Here is a 22,835-nt window from a genome sequence, read left to right on the forward strand (position 1 = left end):
ATACCTAGTTTTTAGCTCACCTGAGCACGAAGTGCTCAGGTGAGCTATTGTGATCGCCCTGTGTCCGTCGTCCGTCGTAGTCGTCCGTCGTCGACAATTTGACTGTTAACACTCTAGAGGTCACAATTTTAGAACAATCTTAATGAAATTTGGTCAGAATGTGACCCTTAATAAAATCTTGGACGAGTTTGATATTGGATCATCTGGGGTTAAAAACTAGGTCACCAGGTCAAATTAAAGGAAAAGCTTGTTAACACTAAAGAGTTCACATTTATGACTGTATCTTAAGAAAACTTGGTCAGATGTTTATATAAATTATCTCTAGGTCAAGTTCGAATCTGGGTCATGTGCGGTCAAAAACTAGGTCACAAGGTCAAATTGAAGGAAAAGCTTGTTAACACTCTAGAGGTCACATTTATGATTTATTTTCATGAAAGTTGGTCAGAAAGTTAATATTAATAATATTTATGTCCAGTTTAAATCTGGGTCATGTGCGGTCAAAAACTAGGTCACCTGGTCAAATCATAGGAAACGCATGTTAACACTCTAGAGGCAACATTTATGACCATATGTTCATAGAACTTGATCAGAATGTTATCCTTGACGGTCTTTAGGTAGAGTTTGAAACTGGGTAATCAGAGGTCAAAAACCAGGTCCCTAAGTCAAATCATAGAAAAACTTTGTAAACACTGTAGAGGTTACATTCTCTCTTTAATCACCATGAAACTATGTCAGAATGTGTGTGTTTATGAAGTCTATGTCAAGTTTGAAACTGGGTAACCTGAGTTCAAAAACTAGGTCACGACGTCAAATCATAGAAAACATTGTTAAATGTTTTCTACTTTATCTATACGAAACCTGGTCAGAATGTACTTATTACAGAAAGGTAAGGTTTGCAACTGGGTCATCCGTGATATTAAAAAAATCAACCGTGATATTAAAAAAACAACTTGGTCACTAGGAAGGATCTAAGTAATATATTTTTTAATTAATTCTAATAAATGTTTTGATTCCATACCTCATGATTATATTTGAATGAGATGTGAAACCCAAATCATTAGTCCTGTTCGGCACCATATAACCTGAATTGGTATGCGGTAAAGCCCATATAACCAATTCACCATCTTACTTTAACTTATATAATCTAAAGTAGCTGAAATGAAGATGGTCCTTTAAAATTGTGGTCTAAGGCTGATAGGGAAGCGTTTTGTCACAATTGCCCTTGCCCTGAAAACACTTATTTCACACTTGAATTGGATCAGGTGAGCCTTCAGGGCCCTGTTGTTTATATAAAGTATGTATGCACTGTACTGCTTGTGGAGTTTTGCGCTGTTCTTCCATGTTTCTTGTTTGTGAGTTTATGTTATATGTCTTTGGCGTTTACCCAGTGCCATTAAACCGGGTTTATGTTTAAACTTTTTGCTACTGAGCTTTTTCTGTAGCTTTTCGCATAAATATTGCATTACAATGTATATATACAACCATACCTTTAAAACATGTATTATGCACACGGATGTGAATGTTCAATGAGACAGGTACTTTACATGCATTTCTATGCGTAGATCAAGGACACTTGACGAATATATAAGTTTCTATTAAAAGAAATAATAAAGTACAGATTTAATGTCTAAGTGAAGGAATTATGCAGGCAAATTGCTAAAACACCGTATTTAAAAGCATTGTCCAACCAGCGTTAGCCAGCAAAATCTGACAGGTTCACCTCATAATACAGCGTTACAGTATTCTTTTCTAAAAAGACACTAAAAAGACACTCTTAAATACAATATTACACATATACTACAGCAAACACTATTAAGGCACATTATTAGATAAGAAATTTCCTACGGACTCAGGCTGTCTTGCGGTCGTGCTTTTCTCTTTTTCTTTAATTTGACAGCGCAACGCCTATAGATAGTCCGGCGTCAGCAAATACACGTATACCCTCTACCATTATACGGAACGCTAGCCCCTAACCAGGTCCCTTGATCTTATGTCACAAAACACTATTTCCTCCCACAGTAATTTCGATTGAAAGGACGCATCTCGTGAATTCTTTTGATAACTCTGGTCGCGGATGCAGTACTTAATTGTTAAACATAGTATACTTATGAGGTCCTTGTAATACGTTTTGAGCATGAGATACCATCAGCCCATATTTATACGTCAATTGAAAATTAAAACAGGAACAATTAATGTGAAATTACTAATTTAAAATGTCAAATAAGTTATGTTTAGTTATATTTAGTTTTATAATTAGAACATTGGGACGTCTTCGTGTCCTTAAAAGTGGATACGTCTAAACATTGTTAACGGTGCTTACCAAATAACTCATGTAGGACAAGCAGAAGGACAGTGACTGTGCTACTCATTAGTCCATTTAAGTGTCTAATACAGCACGAAACCGAAAAGGGAGCTTAACATTCGGCTATCAGCTAGTTATATAGATCATGTCCACGCGAAATGATTTTCGGTACCGCCACTAGGTCACTGACTTATCTTTCTGTGAGTGTTCAAGTATATTGTGCAAAAGTACCAAATCGACAGTAAGTAATTTTTATTTTATTTTTATATTTGATGGTGATCGTTACAAATTACAATTAAAATACTATTTTGAACGCGTTATGTTATAATATAACGTAGAGACCATATAATTCGAAGTAAAATGAACTCTGGTAAACGTATTGTTTAATTTAATTTTTTACAACGACTTTGATTTTTTTTTAGTTATATTAACTTTTACTAAGTCAATCTCGTCGGCACGATGTTGTGCGAGAGTACAGTTTTATTATGCGGAGGGAACCGGAGTACCAGGATAAAACCCACTTTTTTTACTAATGACCACAAACCAAAATCGAATGCGCCTAGGCCGGGAATCGAACCTGACTCGCCTTATGGGGAAGCGAGATCGCACACAATAATGCTTACCGGATATCCGGTTAGAAATGTACAGTGTACCGTGCAACCTATTTCAATACATAAAAAATAAACGAAATTATAATATGAAAATATACGTATTTTAAAATTTTCCATTTGCAAATATTGCTCATGGCTAGTTCACTTATGAAACCATGTAAAACAGATGTCCAACAGAGCCCAATTCCTATGGGGGCTGGTGGTACTGCTCGCCAGTGGTGTAAGAAGTGATTATGACTGTGTTTGTAACTACAACGTCGAAACTGCGGTCCAGTCTGATGTATGTATGTCATTGATTCCATAAGAGAAGACTTTACTTGAATTTTCTTTCATGTACAATGTTTACTCCCAGTCTAAAAGAATATACATATACATATATACATTTGTCTGACAGGCCATTTCATATAGCCTTATCCTGGAGGATAAATGTAAACAATCTTTTTTTGAAGGATCGTTCAATTAGAATTGTATATTTCTGTAGGCATCCACTTCCGGCCAGGCCCTCGGATACATGTACGAGTTCGATTGTAAGGCCAAGGGCTACGAGTCTCCAGAACCAGATTGGCTAGTCATTCAGTTTGAACACAAGGTTCTTATCTCTTTCAATATTTCGCCTTATTAATGAATGGGTTGAAATAGTAACGTTTTTATTTTATATTTCAATGTTTTAGCTTATTAAAGAATGTGTTTAAAAATAAACAAATACTTGTTGTTGGTATTGTTTGGTGAATACGATTATAACATTACTTTCATGTAACCATTTGTTACATTGATATGCTTTTCGAATTATAAGATATATCTTATGTTTGATTACAACAATTGCAGTTCATTCCTTAAAATGAAACGTTTTTACAATTCTATGTGGAAGGAATTAATAAAAATGAAATTAAAGTATGAGTTTCTCGAAAAAAAAAGTGCAATTAAATGCGTATGTCTTAAACTTAATAAATAACCTTCGAATGTACAATCAATTTACTAACACCACCGTTTGTCTCCAGTACGGCTATATCCAAAAAGACAGCAATATCCAGGTACAGACGTGTCCTGGAAATCCACCTGACTCCGACCAAGGTAACCAGTCTATTACTTTTAAATGGAAATAATTTTGTGTGTATCGGTTTGTCATTTAACAGGTAAATATGAACTTCTGGCTACTAGGCCTCTCCCTGTTATTTTTATTATATTTTTGATAAAAAAGGATCAATTGTTTTTTATGTGCACGAAGTAGTTTCAAATATGAATATGCATTCAAATAACTTTTTTCTATGGCTTTGATAATGATATTTTAAATGATTGATAATTCATACGATAATTTTATTTCCATTTTGCTTAGTATTCTGTCGTAAAGTTCAATTTTCTTTGAGATTTAAGCTAAATCAAATGAAACGAATGGCATGTTATAAACTATTATATTAACACTTATGCGAATGATAGATCTGTTTTTGTTTCTACTCTGCCTATCCATTGGTTCATTCTTATTTTTTTCTCAATTATACCTTCTCGCATTATTCATATGTCTGCTTTCTATTACGTTAGTTCCAACAACCACAGTGGAGGTCACCTCTACCACGACTTCACAGCTGACAACTACATTGCCTTCACCGACAAATGCTACAACAACAACGACAACAACAACACAGCAACCTTCATCAACAACGACCATAACAACAGCAGCAAAAACAACAATAACAACAACACCAGCACCAACACCTACAACAACACCTGCAACGACGACGACGACAACAACAACAACAACAACAACACCTACAACGACAACAACAACAACAACAACACCTTCGAAAACAACAACAACAACAACACCTACAACCACATCAATTCAAACAACGACAAAAAGCACTCCAACAACTGCAACAACTGCTACTACAGCGTCAAGGCCGACCACCATACTACAAACACTTTCAACTCCAAGCACATCAACAACGACACAATCAACAACAGCATTACAAACTATAACAACCACCAAAACGCAGACAATGTCGACAGTCGCCTGTAAGATAATCGGTTCTTCGTTGGATATTGCTAAAGAATAATCATTTGTTCAGTGCATATCCACTTAATATCTTTTAATCTGTTGCATTTTAGTCAAGATCATTGATATCTTTATTATGATAACAGTAAAATGTGTAACCTGGTGGATTTATATAGACTACTGTATAGAGAGAAGCAAGATCAAATATATATTTTATGTCAATGAATTAATTAACACTGCATCATTAAATCACTAGAAACCACCTCTAAGCATAATCAATTATAAAGGATATCTAAACTGAAATGGATAAATTATTGTTTTACCCAGTTGCAGACCGTGCTATTGTGATTGAAAAACCAAAGCAGAAAAATATAGGTTCTATTTCATATCAGAAAACTGGCAAAAGAATTTAATTCGAATTCTTATAAATAAATGGACAGCGTTATAAACAATACGTAAGGCACCATATTGGATGGTTAAGGACAAGAAGGACAACCCAAAAATATGTTTCATTTAAGGTTGTTATTTCCCTTGCTTTTTGTCAAATCATGAAAAAGTTGAAGTTTATTGGTTTTCCTTATTTCATATTTTAATAACTCAAAAAAGCAACGAGAGACAAGCATAACCAATAGTTAATGTATTTGATTATTTTCAGATTCGTACAGCTGTTCGGCAACCCATTTTAACTACGCGGCGCATGAACACGGGACCCTATTCACGGTTGGCAGAACATGCTACGAGATTGTTCCTGTACATCACACCTGGTCATATGCGGAATCCGACTGTCAACAGAGAGGCGGCCACCTTGCGCACATATCCGACAGTTATCACCAAAGTGCTGTTTACAACGTTGTCAGGCAATACCATGGAGACGATGTTTGGATTGGTCTACACGACAAAAACCGTGAAGAGCATTTCGAATGGACATCAGGTCATTTTCTACACTAACGCTAAATTCCACTGTGTTATATTTAATTTCATTATTGTTTTCTTTGTTGACTGAGATGCATAGCAAAATATGGGTTAATGTCGGCAGGCGACGTCGGCCGCATCATCGTTGACAGAGTCGTTGTTCACTGCGTCACATCTTTTGCCGGGTATCTAACCTAATTATATTTTATCCATTTGTATTCAAACTTGGTTGCATTGCTCATGAGTGCAATATCTCGAGAGCCATTTATGTACCTTAAAGTATCAAAATGACACCGATTTGACATTGTCGGTTGTAGTACCTCATTATTCATATCCATATCCATGTTTGAATACTACAACTATCTTCATAGTAATGGAGTGAAAACAATTTACATTTTCCCATATATCATGGCGGACACCAACCATGAAAGTTGTAACAACGTGCATGTGTATGACATTTCTTACGATCAAGCTAGCTCAAACCCTTTGTAGCTTCTTTTTTGTATTCCTTTGTGCAGACAATTTATGGTCCTCGTCAAATCATAACATGAGTCCAATTGTCCTGGTCAAGGTAATCTATTGTGACACATATGACTCTTGTAATGTACTGTCCAATGATATAATTATAAGACGCATATCCATACCACAAACAAATGATTGTAATGTATCAATTGTATTTCGAAAATCCATCTTGAACCACATGCGGGTGCTTTTAACTAATGTAAACCATATTTCATTATTTTTTAATCAAAGGACGGATCAGCATTGAAGCGTCATATCCGATTAGCAGTGTTACATTTTATGATTTTCGCTTAATATTTATCTACTTTAAAATTCTTTTTAAATGCAATTGAACTGGTATTAAAATCGACACCAATGTGATTGATTTATCGCAAATGAACATAACAATTGAGTAAGCATATTTACAGGAGATCCTGTTAATTATACCAATTGGATGCCCGGGCGAAAGAGCCTTTTCTTCCACGGACTAGAAGACTGTGTCAGTTTAAGTTTAGGACAATATGCAGGAAGGTGGGAAGATGAAGAATGCGGGAACACATATGGATACGTATGCGAGTTTGGTATTATGTTTTCCTGTATTACACATAGGGAATTTGTTTAAACTATTCTCATGTATAACATTATCTACCAGCAATCAAACGCAGTCGAATGACTTTCGAAAATTCAACAACAGTTGATTAAAAAGTATTGGTTAGTTGCGATCATCATTCAATAACGATTGCCGTACAATTTAATTTATATGTCCGCTTTAAATATTATTTAAATAAATTAAAAAATAAACGGTTGACTGACTTAAAAAACAAAGCTATAAGTTTCAAATACAAGTAGCATGAAACAAGTTGACGAGTACACGATTGCTTAGTTTGACTCACGTTTAAGAGTACAAGATTGCGTAGTTTGACTCACGTTTAAGAGTGCAAGATTGCGTAGTATGACACACGCTTTAGAGTACACGATTGCGTAGTTTGACTCACGTTTTAGAGTACAAGATTGCGTTGAATTACTCACGTTTTAGAGTACAAGATTGCGTTGTATGACACACGCTTTAGAGTACACGATTGCGTAGTATGATTCACGTTTTGGAGTACAAGATTGCGTAGTATAACTCACGTTTAAGAGTACAAGATTGCGTAGTATGACACATTTGCGTAGTTTGACTCACTTTTTAGAGCAGAAGATTGCGTAGTTTGACTCACGTTTTAGGGTACAAGATTGCGTAGTATAACTCATGTTTTAGAGTACAAGATTGCGTAGTATGACACACGCTCTAGAGTACAAATTTGCGTAATATGACTCACCTTTTAGAGTAGAAGATTGCGTAGTATGACTCACGATTTAGAGTACAAGATTGCGTAGATAGTTTAAGAGTACAAGATTACGTAATATGACTCACATTTGAGAGTACAAGATTGCGTAGTATGACTTACGTTTTAGAGAACAAGACGTAGAATGACACAAACATAACGAGTACTAGATTGCGTAGTTTGACACCAGTTAACGAGAAGCAGGTTATATTTGATGACACAAGTGTACACCTAATTGCGTAGTACGACAAAGGTACATGAGCACTACGTTATACGCGGATATGCACCAAAATCCAAACCTCAATGCCGCCCATGTATAGATGCAACGAAATATCTGTGTACTTTAGAATTATTAATACATTAAGCAACACTTTTTTCAATTAAAAGATATCTGTTGAACACGTAACAGTTTGTGTTATGACACTATTTTTGATACAATTCTAAAGCCTTTTATCATATTAATTCAATACATCATGTTTCAGCGGCTGTTTTGACACCAGTGGACTCCCATGCATCACCGGCACCGACAACGTCTTCCATAAAAGGTTATTTGTCATTACACACATATCTAAGATGAATGGATTCATGTGTGCTGAGGAATTATTTAATTTATGCTTGTACGTGTTTTACAAGATATAATTATCTACACAGTTTTTCATACCTAATCCTTGGTTTGCAATTTTACTTTTAGGAGATATAAACATGTGTCCACCGAAAGCCGTATCCCTAGCACACCGCTATGGGACACTATTAGTACAGCATGAAAGGAGCTGCTACGAACTGCTGCACAATAAAGTCACATGGGACCATGGAGAAGCCCTATGTCAGCAGGCAGGCGGACATTTAGCACACATTAATAACGCACAGGAGCAGAATTACATACAATCATTTATGATGGCATATAATCCAACAAAAGCCTTCTGGATTGGCTTACATGACAGACAAACTGAGGGACGATTTGAATGGACTGCAGGTAATTGGTTAACGTCTTTGTAACAAAGGGCGTTTATCTAACTAAATATAAGGCCATCCATCATATTTGAAAGAGGTAAACTAATGAATGACATTGGTTTTCAAATTCACTATTTATGTCTTCCTTTGCCCTTTGGTAAATTCGATCCAGGGGGACAAATGTACCAACGATCTGGGATATTTTGTTGATGCGTTTATGTGGCATTAATTGGTGAATAATTTAATTTAAAGCCATTAATGTGTATTGAAAAATCTTTAAGTCATAATAATAACATTATTAAAAGGAATATCGTTGTAAAGTTCTACTAATGTTTAGATTTTTACTGATATAATTTTATGTAAAATTCGAAAACCACCATAAAATTCGTTTGTTTTAAGACTGTTAGAAAATCGTACAGTCTAAAAAATAGAAATCATATATTTAAAAATATTAAAAATATAACATTAGAAAACAGGATGGGACGTATTATAGTTTTACCTGTGAACTGCGGGAGGTATTTTTTGGGCGACGTCCAATATGTTGTCCGCTCAAATACTTTAGAAGCCTTTTGTCCAATCATCACCAAACGTCCTCAAAATGTGTATTGGCATAATATATTGGACAAGATCGATGACCAGCCATATCGTTTCAGTCGTTCGCGCGCAATCGCCCTTTCATAGTAGAAATTACCTAAAATCGATTTTGTTCGATAAATAATCTTAGAATCCTTTGTCCAATCATCACAAACTTAAGTAGCCCTTTTTCTTATGTTACTAACTTGGTTATACTGAAGGCGACCCGGTGACGTACACAAACTGGATACCTGGTCACTCAGACAACTTTGTGAGTCACAACGTCGAGGATTGTGTGGCATTTGTACCGTACAAAGGGGGCTTATGGGACGATATCCCCTGTGGATCACAGAGCTTCTTTGGTGACACTGGAGAGACGCATCTCTCCTTTTGTGAATACAGTACGTGATTTTATATACACCTTTTTGAACAACAATGGTGATTTGACCGTAAATATATACATGATTTAATTTATTAAACATAATAATAAGAGAAAAAATAGCGTTCTAAAAGTAGACTTAACATTGCGTTGGACAAGTAATATCATTATCCTTTTCTCTTTTGTCAAATTCTTTTGTGCATTTTATGCCCTGTTAAACGCAGTAATTCTTATGTTTGTGTTTGTTGTAGCCATCGCAGCCAGTGGAGGGGTGCTAGTTGGACGCTGATGTCCAGACATTGTGTAATTTGTATGTAGCTGTGCACAATACATCAATAAATACACCAGACTTTCGTTTCATGTCGGATTTCTTAATAATAAATTACGAATGTATCATGAAACAACAAAATTTGTTTAATCCAATGTTTTACATAATGTTTAAGGCTGTGCGTACACGTTAAACCTTGAAGTAAAGGACGGCCAGTGTAATCTGGTCAATGTAGTCATGATCTGTTCAATTTAGAAATAAATCGTGCATAAATTGTTATTATTTGGAACATAATTACGTTTATAAAAAAATGCACTGAACCACTGTTTGGTGGATGGACGGTAAAAATCCAACTGTTAAAATAATATTTGAGAACTATTTCAACACAAGCCGCCGTTTGAACAACAGTTTATGTCACCGGCGATGGAAACGTGAGGGGCCGCTCGCAAAGGGGTATTACAAAAAGGGGGCAATTACTGAACAAATGGCTGATTTCAGTTTAAGATCGTAATCTATTTCACGGGTTGTCATGTTGCGTATTGTTTTGTCGCGTGAAATAAACAAATCCGACGACCCCTCGAATCAACAAAGACTATCATTTTCATGTTTAAATGTCTGTGGGCTCAAGCCTAAACTAGAAATTCCTGAATTGTGTTCATATTTGTCAAATTTTGATATTTTTGCCTGCACTAAAACGAAACTAGATATTTTTGATAAAATCAAGGTAGATAACTTTACATTTTTTGCCAAAAATAGAACTCAGAAAGTACATAAGAAATCTGGAGGAATCGGTGTTTTTATTAAAGATAGTATTCTGCCGAAATTCAAGTCTATTGATAATAATTGTGAATACATATAGTGGTTTAAGATAGAATGCTCTGCACTTAATACTGATGAAGATGTTTACTTTGGCATAGTCTATGTACCTCCAGATAATTCAAAATATTTCTCTAGAGAAATATATGAAGATTTTTATCAAGAAATTGAAACTTACAGTACCACATATAATAATGTTGTATTACTTGGAGATTTCAATGCACGAACAGGGTTACAATCTGATATTACTACTGTTGATAATTTCATTTTTGAGCAAGTTGACATTAATCCTAATGAAGTATTTGATGATAATATTTCACAGTTACTAATTGCTTCCAATATGTCTGTAAACCGCTCTTCGAAAGACTTGGTTGTTAATAGACTAGTGGAATTTTGCAAAAATAATGATTTTCTAATATTAAATGGAAGAGCTTTTTCTGACAAAGATGTCGGTAGATATACCTGCAAAAATGCATCTGTAGTAGATTACGTAGTTGTCTCAAAGCACTGTTTAAAACTGTTTGTGTCATTTGAAATTTCTGAATTCTGTCCGTTGCTTTCAGACGTTCACTGTGCTGTTGTTTTTCAATGTAAATCAGCTAATGTTGAAGTAGTAATTGAGGAAAATGATACTGAGAGAGTAAGACGTTGGCAAAATGAAAAATGTAATGATTTTATAGCTAATTTAGATATCCAGGAATTAGATGAAATTAGAAATATATTGAACTCAACTGACACTACATTTGACAAAGAAAAGATAAACAATATTGTTTCAAAAATTGGTTCTGTTCTTACTGTATCTGCCAAAACTACTTTTGGTGTTAAAAAGATGACCTCTAAAAAGAAACCCAAGAAGTACACAAAGAAGAAATGGTTTGATAATAATTGCTGTAATGCTCGTAGAGAATTCCATAGATGTAAAAGGATGTTTAAGTCTTGTAAAACAGATGCTAATAAGCAAAGTCTATTGAATTCAAGTAAATTATATAAGAAAACTATTAGAACTGCTGTTGTTAATTATAAACGTAAATTCAAAAAAGACATTAGAAATATGTATAGTAAATCACCTAAAGATTATTGGAAATATGTGAATAGTTTGAATGATAAGTCTAAAAGCTCATGTGTTAATGAAGAAATATTTCTTAACTTTTTTGAAAATTTGAACTCTGCAAACGATGATGTTATGGAAGACCCTATTGCAGATTTCCCAGATGTTACTGTTTTACATAGTCTTGACAATGACATTACTGGAGTTGAAGTTGCAAAAGCTGTCAAGAACCTTAAAAATGATAAAGCTTGTGGTTTAGACCAGATAGCTAATGAATATATTAAATCATCATGTGACATTTTTCTTGATATCTATGTTAATTTGTTCAATGTTGTTTTACAAGCTGGTATCTTACCAGAATCCTGGCTTGTTGGTGTTATATTACCAATCTATAAAAATAAAGGGGACATGCAGTCTCCGGAAAATTATAGACCGATTACAATTTTGAGTTGTCTTGGCAAAGTGTTTACTGCTATACTGAATAATAGACTGACAAATTTCCTGGAAGAAAATGAATTACTGTTAAAAAACCAAGCTGGATTTCGAAAAAATCATAGCACTATTGATAATATATTTATATTGCACTTGTTATCCGAATATTGTAAACATAAGAAATCAAAATTGTTCTGTGCCTTTGTCGATTTTAGAAAAGCTTTCGACTCTGTATGGAGAGCTGGCCTCTGGGCAAAGTTGTTAAAGTATAATATTAATGGGAAAATGTTTAATGTAATAAAAAATATGTATAGCAACATAAAATCATGCTTGTTATTAAATAATACTACCACAAAATATTTCCAATGCTGTAACGGTGTTAGACAGGGTGAAAATCTATCACCGATACTATTTTCCTTGTTTTTAAATGACCTAGAAAACTATATGTTGAACAAAAGCACACCATGTATTGACATTACTGATGTTGACTTAGATATATACCTGAAATTAATAGTTCTATTGTATGCTGATGATACTGTAATATTTGCAAAATCTGAGCAAGAGTTGATATGTACATTAAAGAATTTTGATGACTATTGTAATATATGGAAACTAGATATTAATGTTCAAAAAACAAAAGTAATGGTGTTTGGAGATAAACCAAGACGAAATAGAAATATTATTGTAAATAATAAGCAGTTTGAGGTCGTAGATACATTTAAATACCTGGGTGTTACATTCTCTAAAAATAGACATTTAGTTAATTGTAAAAAGCATGTTGTAGAACAAGCTAGAAAAGCCTTATACTGTTTGTATGTTAAGATAAGAAATTTATGTTTGCCTATAGACTGTCAACTTAAACTATTTGACAATACTGTTGTACCAATATTACTTTATTCATGTGAAGTGTGGGGCTACGGTGATCTTAACCTTATAGAAAAAGTCCATACAGACTTCTTGAAGCATATTTTGAATGTTAAAAAAGTACACCACATATTATGTTATATGGTGATCTTGGTCGATACCCATTAAGCATTATGTTAAAAAAACGCATAATAGGTTTTTGGTATAAACTAACTCATTACAATTACAATTTGTCATCTGTTTTGTATAAACACTTGTACAAAGATTTCTCTGTTAATGGCCATCAGTATGGATGGTTTAGCAATGTTTAATCGATAATTGATGCTTGTGGTCTGAGATATATATGGCAAAGTCAATACTTTCCAGGATCTAAATATGCTTTGTTAAACTTAGTTGAAACTTCATTAAAAGACCAGTACAGACAGAACTGGAACAGTGATATTGTTAGTTCATCCAAATGTATTAATTATAGAATATATAAGTCTGAATTTAGGCTTGAAAATTGTTATATTAATGTACATGATAACCTCATGCAACCTCTTGTAGATTTCAGACTATGTAACAACCACCTGCCAATTGAAAAGGGTAGATGGCTTGGCATTGATAGAAATGATAGAAAATGTAATTTATGCACTTGTAATGAAATTGGCGATGAATTCCATTATCTTCTTCGTTGTCCTTATTTTATGAATGCTAGAAAAATGTACTTGCCTACTATAAATATGCAAAATGTGAATATACTTACATTCAAGAATATTATGTGTGAAAATGATCCTCATAAGATAGATAACCTTAGCAAATACCTAAAAATTGTTTGTAAAACTTTCAAAAACCCACCTGGCAATAATATTTAATATTTAATAGCTTACTAGTCATAATGATTAATACTGTACTTATGCTGTTTTGTTGTCTATACATGTAGTCTATATTTATTTGTACTTAGTACACCTGTTTTGTTAGTTTAACTTCTAACCATACAGCCTGGTTACTTATAGAAACTGTTTTGTTATACAACACATGTTTAGATACATACATTGTATTGTATTATACATGTCCCCTCAAAACACATACTTGTAATATGTGATGAGAGTAAAATAAAACTGTAAAACTGTAAACTGTTGACCTATATGACTTGTCGCTTGCCGTCTCAGCGTTATGTAGACAGCTGATTCGTATCATTTTAAGTTTTCGAATTTTCTCAGCGAAAAGGTGAAAATGCGAAGGTGCAGCAATGTGAAAAGTTACGCAGTTACACTCAACATAAATACTTCATATAAATGATACCAATACCAGGGCCTATCTTTTTCACCATCTCTACCATATGTAAACGATGTACATGGCTTTAATCATCGTCGACAACCACTTTCTTCCGTTTCACTTCATACGTACCGTGAAACAATTGACTGACAAAATCTCGTTTTAATGAATATGGATGAGGTAGGAGAAAAAACACTTCTTCAAATGAATTCGCATATTACACTCAAATATTGTTCAATAACTATACAGTGTCAGTAGCCTCCGTGGCTGTGTGGTCTTGATAACTGCCAATTATTATTGTACTGAGAAGGTGGACACGGTTCAACCCCGGCAATCGTCAGAATATTTTTAAACCATAACGCATGTGGAACTTTGCAGAACCAATTAACATAATTAATCATGATTACGAGATTTTCCTAGCCAAATTGCTCACGGTACTCTACGTAGCATAGTGTAGTGAGTATCGGGAGTATCCGACGATATTTCGTTAACTTGTGTCTGCTAACCATACACACCAATTAACGACGATAATTGTTTTCACTTCATTTACGATTGCCCTAGGCTCCTTGGAATTCGGATTAATGCTAAATAGTGGCACAGTTTTAACTAGTATATAATGAAGAATTAATGAATTGAAAAATCCTGTAAAAGTTATCTTACAAAATGAAGAATTTCTTAAACATTGAAGATGGAAATTTACTAGCCGCTTCATGTTCGTGTTTTTGTATCGTAAACCTTTGTAGCTGTAAGAGTTGGAGTAATATTTCTAAGCTTCATAAATATATCAATTGACAAAAATAGGTTATTAAGATTATTCCACAAAGTTTTATTAGTCTTTATTTCCAAAAAGAGTTTCCATTGTCTTTATATATTTAGAACAAAATTGGAATATTATGGAGTTTAGGAGCTTGTTTTGTTGCTGGTATCTGTTTGCTGGTATACATCTATAGATGTATTATTTTCTCGGTGGTTCTTATTGCAGTATCTATGGTACATAGTTATGGCAATGCAAAACTGATATTTTGCATAGTCGTTCCATTCATCTTCTTTTGCATGGATTGCTTTAAGGTTCTTATGTGCATTATATACAGGATGTTATTCGGATTTTGCTTACTTTTATCACCTTTCTGGACAAGTAAGACTTTGCCATGATTTACAGCTGATTCCTCTTTCAATTCATGTTTGATCTTACTCGGCATACTAGCTGTCAGCTGGTACTATTAGAAAAAAGAGAATTGCTTATGGTAAAGATATGACTTACCTCGTCAAAGGAATATAAGTCTTTTGATCTGTAATCAAATATATGTTGCAAAACTGCAATACCATTTTCATATCATATTGCAGACTCTTCGTCATTTACTTTTACGTCACAGTTATTCCATAATATTGTTTTACATGAACTTTTTTTCTCGATATATTTGTTTATTTCAACCGTGATAAGAATACTTCTATTAAAATTCTATATTTATTTTCAATGATGTATATTGCTTATTTTCGGCATGATTACTTTCGAGAACTAACCTGCCTCCAATTGTATGTAAAGCACCATTATAGAAGGTTTTGTTTTGATGCATTTTTGTTTTATCCAGTAATCTTTTAACTCATAACACTTTGATCGATTTATTTCACAAGTCATATACATATAGGGAACTCTAAGGCCACCATCTTTTTAATCGTTCATTAGTATTTTTTATCTTGTTGGGCAAATGAATATAAAAATGAACTTGTTAAAGTCATCAAGGATACTTTTGGTTGAGAAGATAGAAATGCCATTGGGTAGCTAAGTTTTGAAAAGTGCACAATCCTATATGTATACTGATTTCAAAAGCATTTGTTTTCGGTGTTGCCAAGACAATTCTTGAACCGTTGTAGCTTTGGAAGAAGATGGTTTTAAATCATATTGCTATTGTTCTTAAAACGATTTCAAGCGTTTTGGCTTCATAACTGTCGTTTTGAAACGGATGTTAAGTATGCAATATATTATGATTTTACTGTGTCGTTAAGGCTTAATGAGTCTGATTGTCAGCGACAAAGGTCCCTAAATAAAAATTAATATTTCGGTCATTTCTGTAAAAACAATGAAACGTCAGCGACGTAGAAACCGAGTTCGAGCGGCCAAGCTTGATATTTAGAAAGTTTTAAAAGTGATATCCTCGAAAATGGCTTAGAACATTAGAAAACAAACAGTTTTAAACTTTACTTCAGATAAAAACACGAGATTAGAACAAGTGGAGAATGTTATGGTTCAAGATTTTTGATACAAATGGACACAAGCGATAAATCCAAATAGGGAAAGGACGTTTTATGTTCAAAGTTCAAACGAGTACAAGCGGAATGTGGAGTCAACTTGTTCATGAAACGGGCATACCAAAGAACGACATGGATACATTAGACATGTTCATCACTAATGATGTGTCGATCACACTACCTACCAAAATATCAGCAACACCGTCTAAACAGTAACACCTACAACAGCTGCAGACCACAACGCGAGGCAAAGGAAACATATAGACAGATCAAATCAGAAGTTATAATTCTGGATGGGAATAGTTATAAGTAGTTGAATGGGACTGTCACTGGCTATCAAACAAAAAGAAGTGAACTGCATCGAACCATGTCTTGTCTGTCTTATCTGTCTGAGCAGTATCACAGTAAAGTAAATTGCGAAGCGTAACGTAAGTCAAAGCTTCCACAAACTTGAACATAAGTCTCATTTGGTTAATATAAAGAGGACAGATAAGAAGATAATGATACGTTGTCTCCTGAATTCAACACGAACAGATGTGCATTCGTTCCGTAAGCGAGTGTGAATGACCTGTAAGCGGCATTTTGGTTTTGAAATATCCGATTTAAAGTAAGCTTTAAAAGTAGAAAAGTGTCAATGTTTTTTTGCTTCATATGGGAGACTTTTCCATGCTGAGATTAAGGATTCCCGTAACTTTGATTCGTGCAAACTATATATCATCAAGTGTCTTTATACTTCTTATGTCATTACATATACATTTCGTACTGAAATATTGTTATGTACATAATTTTAACCTTAAGCTATTCTCTTAATGAGGTTACATATCATGATGTAAAATTGTCTGAATATCCTGCAGCAATCATTTCAAAGAGTTTTTTTCCAAATCAAATGCCAATATTAATCTAATAAATCAGTGTTTTACTTATGTCGATAATTAATTACTGGTCCATTGACGGCATAGTTCGCAGCTGATGTGTAAATAATTGAATATTACCGACACGATGACTACATAAGACCCAAACCTGATTACTTTTATATATAGCTCTTGAAAGATAACAAATAGCACACATTAACATAATATTTGATTTTAAGAATGACACAACTAGGTTATGTTTGAACTATAAGATATGTAAGTAGCACGATGAAAGTAATACTTATTTTTCTACTCGTGACTCGCGTGTCAGCCGATTTTCCTTGCATGTGTTGCCAGATACCGTTGGATGTATACTCTGGGGTAAGTAACTTTTTTATTACTGACAAAACGACATGATAAAACGCGCATATGTCTAAGATATTCGATGGTAGGATACCGAGTTTTATTTTATGCCAATGCATAGACAGTCTCTCATTGGTCCAGACAGCCCTCGACAAAGCATATACGATAAAATTCGGTGGGGAGTTTATTAATCGTTATCTAATATAGAATACTATTCTGTTAATAAATTCAATGTGTAGTTTTCCGTTTTTATTCTTAGTGTTCCATTTATTTGTTTGACTATTTTTTGTTGTTAATAAAATTACATCATTTGTTAAATTGATGGGACCTAAACTACGGAGTGACGTAATGATATAAGATTATACTAGCATACAATATATTTAATTTAATATGATATAACACGAGTCTGTAAGAGTTGGCTTTGTTAAAATGAATTGTCATATAATAAAACACTTGTTTACTAGTGACAATTGTATATGATCTGATAGACACTGGTTGTTAGTCAAATGGCACGCTAGTCATAATTATTATAGAGTATTATCAGCACTTGTGTTTATAAACTATTTTACGAACCTAGAACCTACTTCGTTTACCTGATATTTATTGAGATTGCTCTATTGAGATTGCTAAACATATATATTACTTATCCTTAGTGAAAATTGGAATTACTTGATTTTGCTTTATGTGATATAACGACAATAGTAAGCCCGATTTAAATGTGATTTCTTGTAAATGCCTCTAGCCGTCGACAGAGGGAAAGGTGTTAGGAAGGCTTTGTGACATTGGAATCGATCTGGAATGCAAACCATTGGTGAATGTAACGGTAAACCAATGGACTGCTATTTTATATCAACTGCAGGTAATCTTAAATATTTTCGTCAATATATTCCTTTTTGTTCCCATAAAGAAACGATCATGCTCTTTTTTGAGTAGGTGTTTTGTTTAAGATCAGTAATAACACACAGGTGGTGTTGGATAGTTAGAATATAAGATCGATAGTCAAATCAAAATGGATAACCGTAAGATACCCAGTAAATCGAACGTGTGTTTCCGTACTAAATACTTGTATTGAAAGTGCATTTATGTTTATTCAACAATCTTTATGACTAATGTTTTACACAATTGACTCAACATATTCAATGTCATAATTTTAAATTCAAATTAAACATTTGTAGCATCAATTTGGATATAAAATTGTATGATTAAACATTTTGTAAATGATAATATACACGTGCATTTAATGTTTTTAAGTATTTGCTTTTTAAGTCCGATGAAATTGATCAGAAATGATCACTATTGATTAACTTCGATGTTAAACGTTAGTCTTACATAAAGTTCTATGGTGAAATTAAAACATAACGTGTATTACCATTCAATAGTTAATCGTCTACACATACTTAAATCCAGGTTGCCTATATTCAAGACCAGGTGGGTGTAAAGCAAATGGACTGCACCGTAATTCCAAAGCTTGGCGAAACATGTACGTCTTCAAACTTATCTTTCTTATCTTAATTAGATCATAAAATACTTTCAAACTGTATATTAAAGTAAATTTAATCAATTTCTTTGACACAAGCCTATTTTAAAAATTCAACATGGCCTACTGCTTCCTCAAAAATAGGGAATGCATATGTCCTATCTCGTATTCTACGTGTTCACGTTAATGCATTACGTTCCTTGGATGTAAGCCGATTAGAGACGCCTAGCGGACGAGTGCCCGTAACAACATTATTGTTAGTTTTAAATAAGACAATAAAAGGCAAAATCTAGTACGCATTTTTGTAGTCATCAATATCTTCAATTCATGTTCAACTAGCCTGTAAACAGTAAAATCTCGTTTTTGAATGACGTGGTTTTATATAACTGAACATTTGAAAACCTTTTTTTCATCATTGTCCGAATTACAGAATTACGCACGTTTCAACACTTTCATGCTTAATCATAGTATGAAACCTTTTGCGATAATAATAATTAATTGATCAAAGTTAGTTTATTGACTTTTTGTTTGACTCATATTTTAAACATTTTTAACGTATACTATGATCAGAGGAATAACGTTCTATTCGGCTTTTCATACATCTACGGTCGAAATTGAAGTAACGACAAGTCTAGCAATACATCAATCAGCAACGACGTCCTCCAGTAAACGTAAGCTGACAACTACAACCACAGCAAGCACAATAGCAACATCAATTACCTTGCCAACGACAACAAAGCAATCATTGACAACAACGGCGAGTTCGTCTACTGCCTGTAAGTGTATTAATTGTGAAGTTTGAAATGTTTATGTGTACTCTGGCTCTAAAGAAAACCATGAACATCACTGTTTCGTATTGCTACGTACTTACGTTAAGTATGTGAGTTGAACCGATAAATGTTGAACCTTCGATTCGGCGCCCATTGAATCTCTTTGAATGTATTTTTAAGATAGCAGAGCAGCAGGTCCGTCATTTATTGAAAATCAATAAAATAAAAGTATAGTAAATGTGGGAAGTCTTGATTTGTGTGTATACTGTGCCACTTGGATTTTTATTATAACTCCTGAAAACAAGAACACGTTTGGTAGCTGCTTTTTCTTGTCTGTAATTTGAGACACAATCAATCATTACTAAATGAGTGACACAGGCTTGGACAATAATACCGACGGAATATAATTATTTACAGTTTTTGTTTTACGAAGTGTTTGTCTACGTTTAATAGCCACGATATAACACAACATACGTCTGCTGTTGTACCAGAAAATAACATTTTGGAATAGTGATCTCTAAAACATGTAATTCATTGTTTCCGGTTTAAATAGCCAAGACAACATAAGTACCCTTTATGAAATGACCAATGCAACAAAATACCCTTTAAATATCACACATTGTTTGTTTTACACATGTGAACTATCGTATTTCACTTCAATAGTGTCATAAAAATCCAATCATTTCACAATTGGCGAGGTCAGGAGTAAAATATTAGTTCCTTTATGACCACGAGTGAAATAAAAAACAATCATTCGCTGAAATAAACATTTCTTTTTTTCGTTTGTGCTTATTTTCAAAGATAGAATGGTATTTAACTGACTTTTCTAAATTCGCACTTAATACACAATTTGACTCGCCGATGATTAAACTGTCGTATCAACACCGATGTGGAGAAAAAGTTCTCCAAATTGCTTTTAAAACTTTATTATTTTCTCGTGTTTGAGTGCATTCTTTATAAACCTTCATCAATAAACTTTAAGCAATGCATTTATGTCCCTAATAATAACAGTTTAAACGTTTGTCACTTTCTGTTTAAATCCGCAAATTACGTATTGCTAAATTTTGACGTCATATAACCACATGTGACGTCACCATTCATAAGAAACGAAATTTTAGTATAAGGTTGTGTGTATGCTGTGATTCTTACTAGAGATCATCTCAGCATTAATTTTACTTATGAGCCAAATTTAAAGGATCGGATATAATTTGGCCCACCAAAAGCTCGTTTCCTTGTACATTTTCTGAACTCGTTCAATAAACGACTCGTAGTAGATAATATAATTATGTTTTCCTTATTACTGTAATGTCTATGTCTACTTTAACATAGTATCATGGCGATTGTCAGAGGTGACACTTGTTAAGTCTATGTGAATGCTTATTTTGTGTATGTAGTATTTCATTGTATCATATGTATTTAACATATTAAAGCTTTCATAAAAACAGGTATTATTGCTCGTGACTTTTTACATTTCTGTGATCAGACAGTTGTGTGAAATGTGTACAACGCATCTTCATATGTGTTTTAAACAACATACTTTATCTTAACCAGATACATGTACATTACCAGGGAAAACAAACTGTTCGATTCTTCACTAAAAACGTTCAAGATGAAAACAAAAATGACTTTTTTCAGATGCGTACAATTGTTCGGTAACCCATTTTAACTACGCGGCGCATGAAAATGGGACCCTGTTCACGGTTGGCAGAACATGCTACGAGATCGTTCCTATACATCACACCTGGTCATATGCGGAATACGACTGTAAACAGAGAGGCGGCCACCTTGCACACATATCCGACAGTTATCATCAAACTGCTGTTTACAACGTCGTCAGGCAATACCATGGGGACGATGTTTGGATTGGTCTACACGACAAGAACCGTGAAGAACATTTCGAATGGACATCAGGTTATTCATACATATAAACTGGTTTTCCAATCTCCTTCATTATTCGTTTGCATTTCGAATTAATAGCATAGCAAAACAAAATATCATGTTGCCTTTCGACTTCAGCCGCATTATCGTTGTCAGCCACGTTTTTCTTTGCATCACATATTTTGTCTGATCTTTCACCTTATAATGTCTTACCGATCTATAAAGGAACTTGGTAGCAATGTAAATGAGCACTAATTCTCAACAAATCTTCACAACTAGCAAGGTTTCGCTATTTACACGTCTCTTAAAGTGTTAAAGTGTGACCAATGTCACCCTGTCGGCTGTCTTACTCCTGTATTGTATCATCGAGTTTGCATATTGCATTTATTGCTTGTTTAGTTACGAAGTGTATAAATTTTACCACTTGGGCCATGTTTTACCCACAATATTTTGTCATTTATCATCAAACCTTGTTACAATGTTTGTGTGTATGGTATTTCCTGTCAGAAATCTCGTTTATCTAATTTGAAAACGGTAGGTTCGGTTTTTGTGCAGACAATATATGGAAGTTATCTTCCAGTCATATTTAAAGTCATCTTGGCTTAGTCAATTTAATTGTGACATATTTGATCGTTTCTTTAAAGGAACTGAAACCTTTTTCAATGTTTGATATAGGATGACAATGACATTCCTTTGAAATGAGCATGTACAACTGCTTTTTTATTCTAAATAGCATTTCTGAGCCTTTCTCCTTATTTCCCAAACAAGTTTATGACAACTAATTCATTTATAGATTTCATAGGTAATAAAATACTAAATAGCGTTACTAATTTATTTCATATAAAACCTAGTCATGCTCAAACGTTGCTTGAAGGCATTTCTAGAAATTTTCATATGCAGAAACGATATATCGTGAAGAAGGTTCCGTGTGTGTCCTTTATTCTAAGCGAACAAAATGTAACTCATATTTATATTTATTAATAAAATGATGTCACTTCGTCGATTTAACTTCAAAGTTTA

The 22,835-nt window shown here is 33.8% G+C and overlaps 1 protein-coding gene across 2 annotated transcripts; it reads left to right on the forward strand.

The window, feature by feature from the left end:
* Positions 1-2,303: 2,303 nt before the first annotated feature.
* On the forward strand, positions 2,304-9,875 carry LOC128245364 (macrophage mannose receptor 1-like). 2 transcript variants are annotated; one of them, XM_052963496.1, is made up of 11 exons: positions 2,304-2,543; positions 3,080-3,193; positions 3,395-3,502; positions 3,912-3,984; positions 4,450-4,923; positions 5,559-5,834; positions 6,745-6,897; positions 8,124-8,186; positions 8,333-8,614; positions 9,387-9,566; positions 9,796-9,875. In XM_052963496.1, the coding sequence occupies exons 2-11, from the start codon at positions 3,080-3,082 to the stop codon at positions 9,831-9,833; spliced, it is 1,761 nt and encodes a 586-aa protein (XP_052819456.1). In that variant the 5' UTR covers positions 2,304-2,543; the 3' UTR covers positions 9,834-9,875. The 2 variants fall into 2 exon arrangements, with proteins under 2 accessions (XP_052819456.1, XP_052819457.1); XM_052963497.1 differs by lacking the exon at positions 3,080-3,193.
* The last annotated feature ends 12,960 nt before the right edge of the window (positions 9,876-22,835 follow it).

This window comes from Mya arenaria, chromosome 9, assembly GCF_026914265.1.
Source record: "Mya arenaria isolate MELC-2E11 chromosome 9, ASM2691426v1".
NCBI lineage: Eukaryota > Metazoa > Mollusca > Bivalvia > Myida > Myidae > Mya > Mya arenaria.

Bases quoted from the DNA above. Each gene is read 5' to 3' on its own strand.
- LOC128245364 (XM_052963496.1), top strand. From the start codon at position 3,080: ATGTCCAACAGAGCCCAATTCCTATGGGGGCTGGTGGTACTGCTCGCC. The intron at 5,835-6,744 runs GTCATTTTCTAC...GCATATTTACAG, and splicing joins GCATTTCGAATGGACATCAG to GAGATCCTGTTAATTATACC. The intron at 9,567-9,795 runs GTACGTGATTTT...TGTTTGTTGTAG, and splicing joins TCTCTCCTTTTGTGAATACA to CCATCGCAGCCAGTGGAGGG.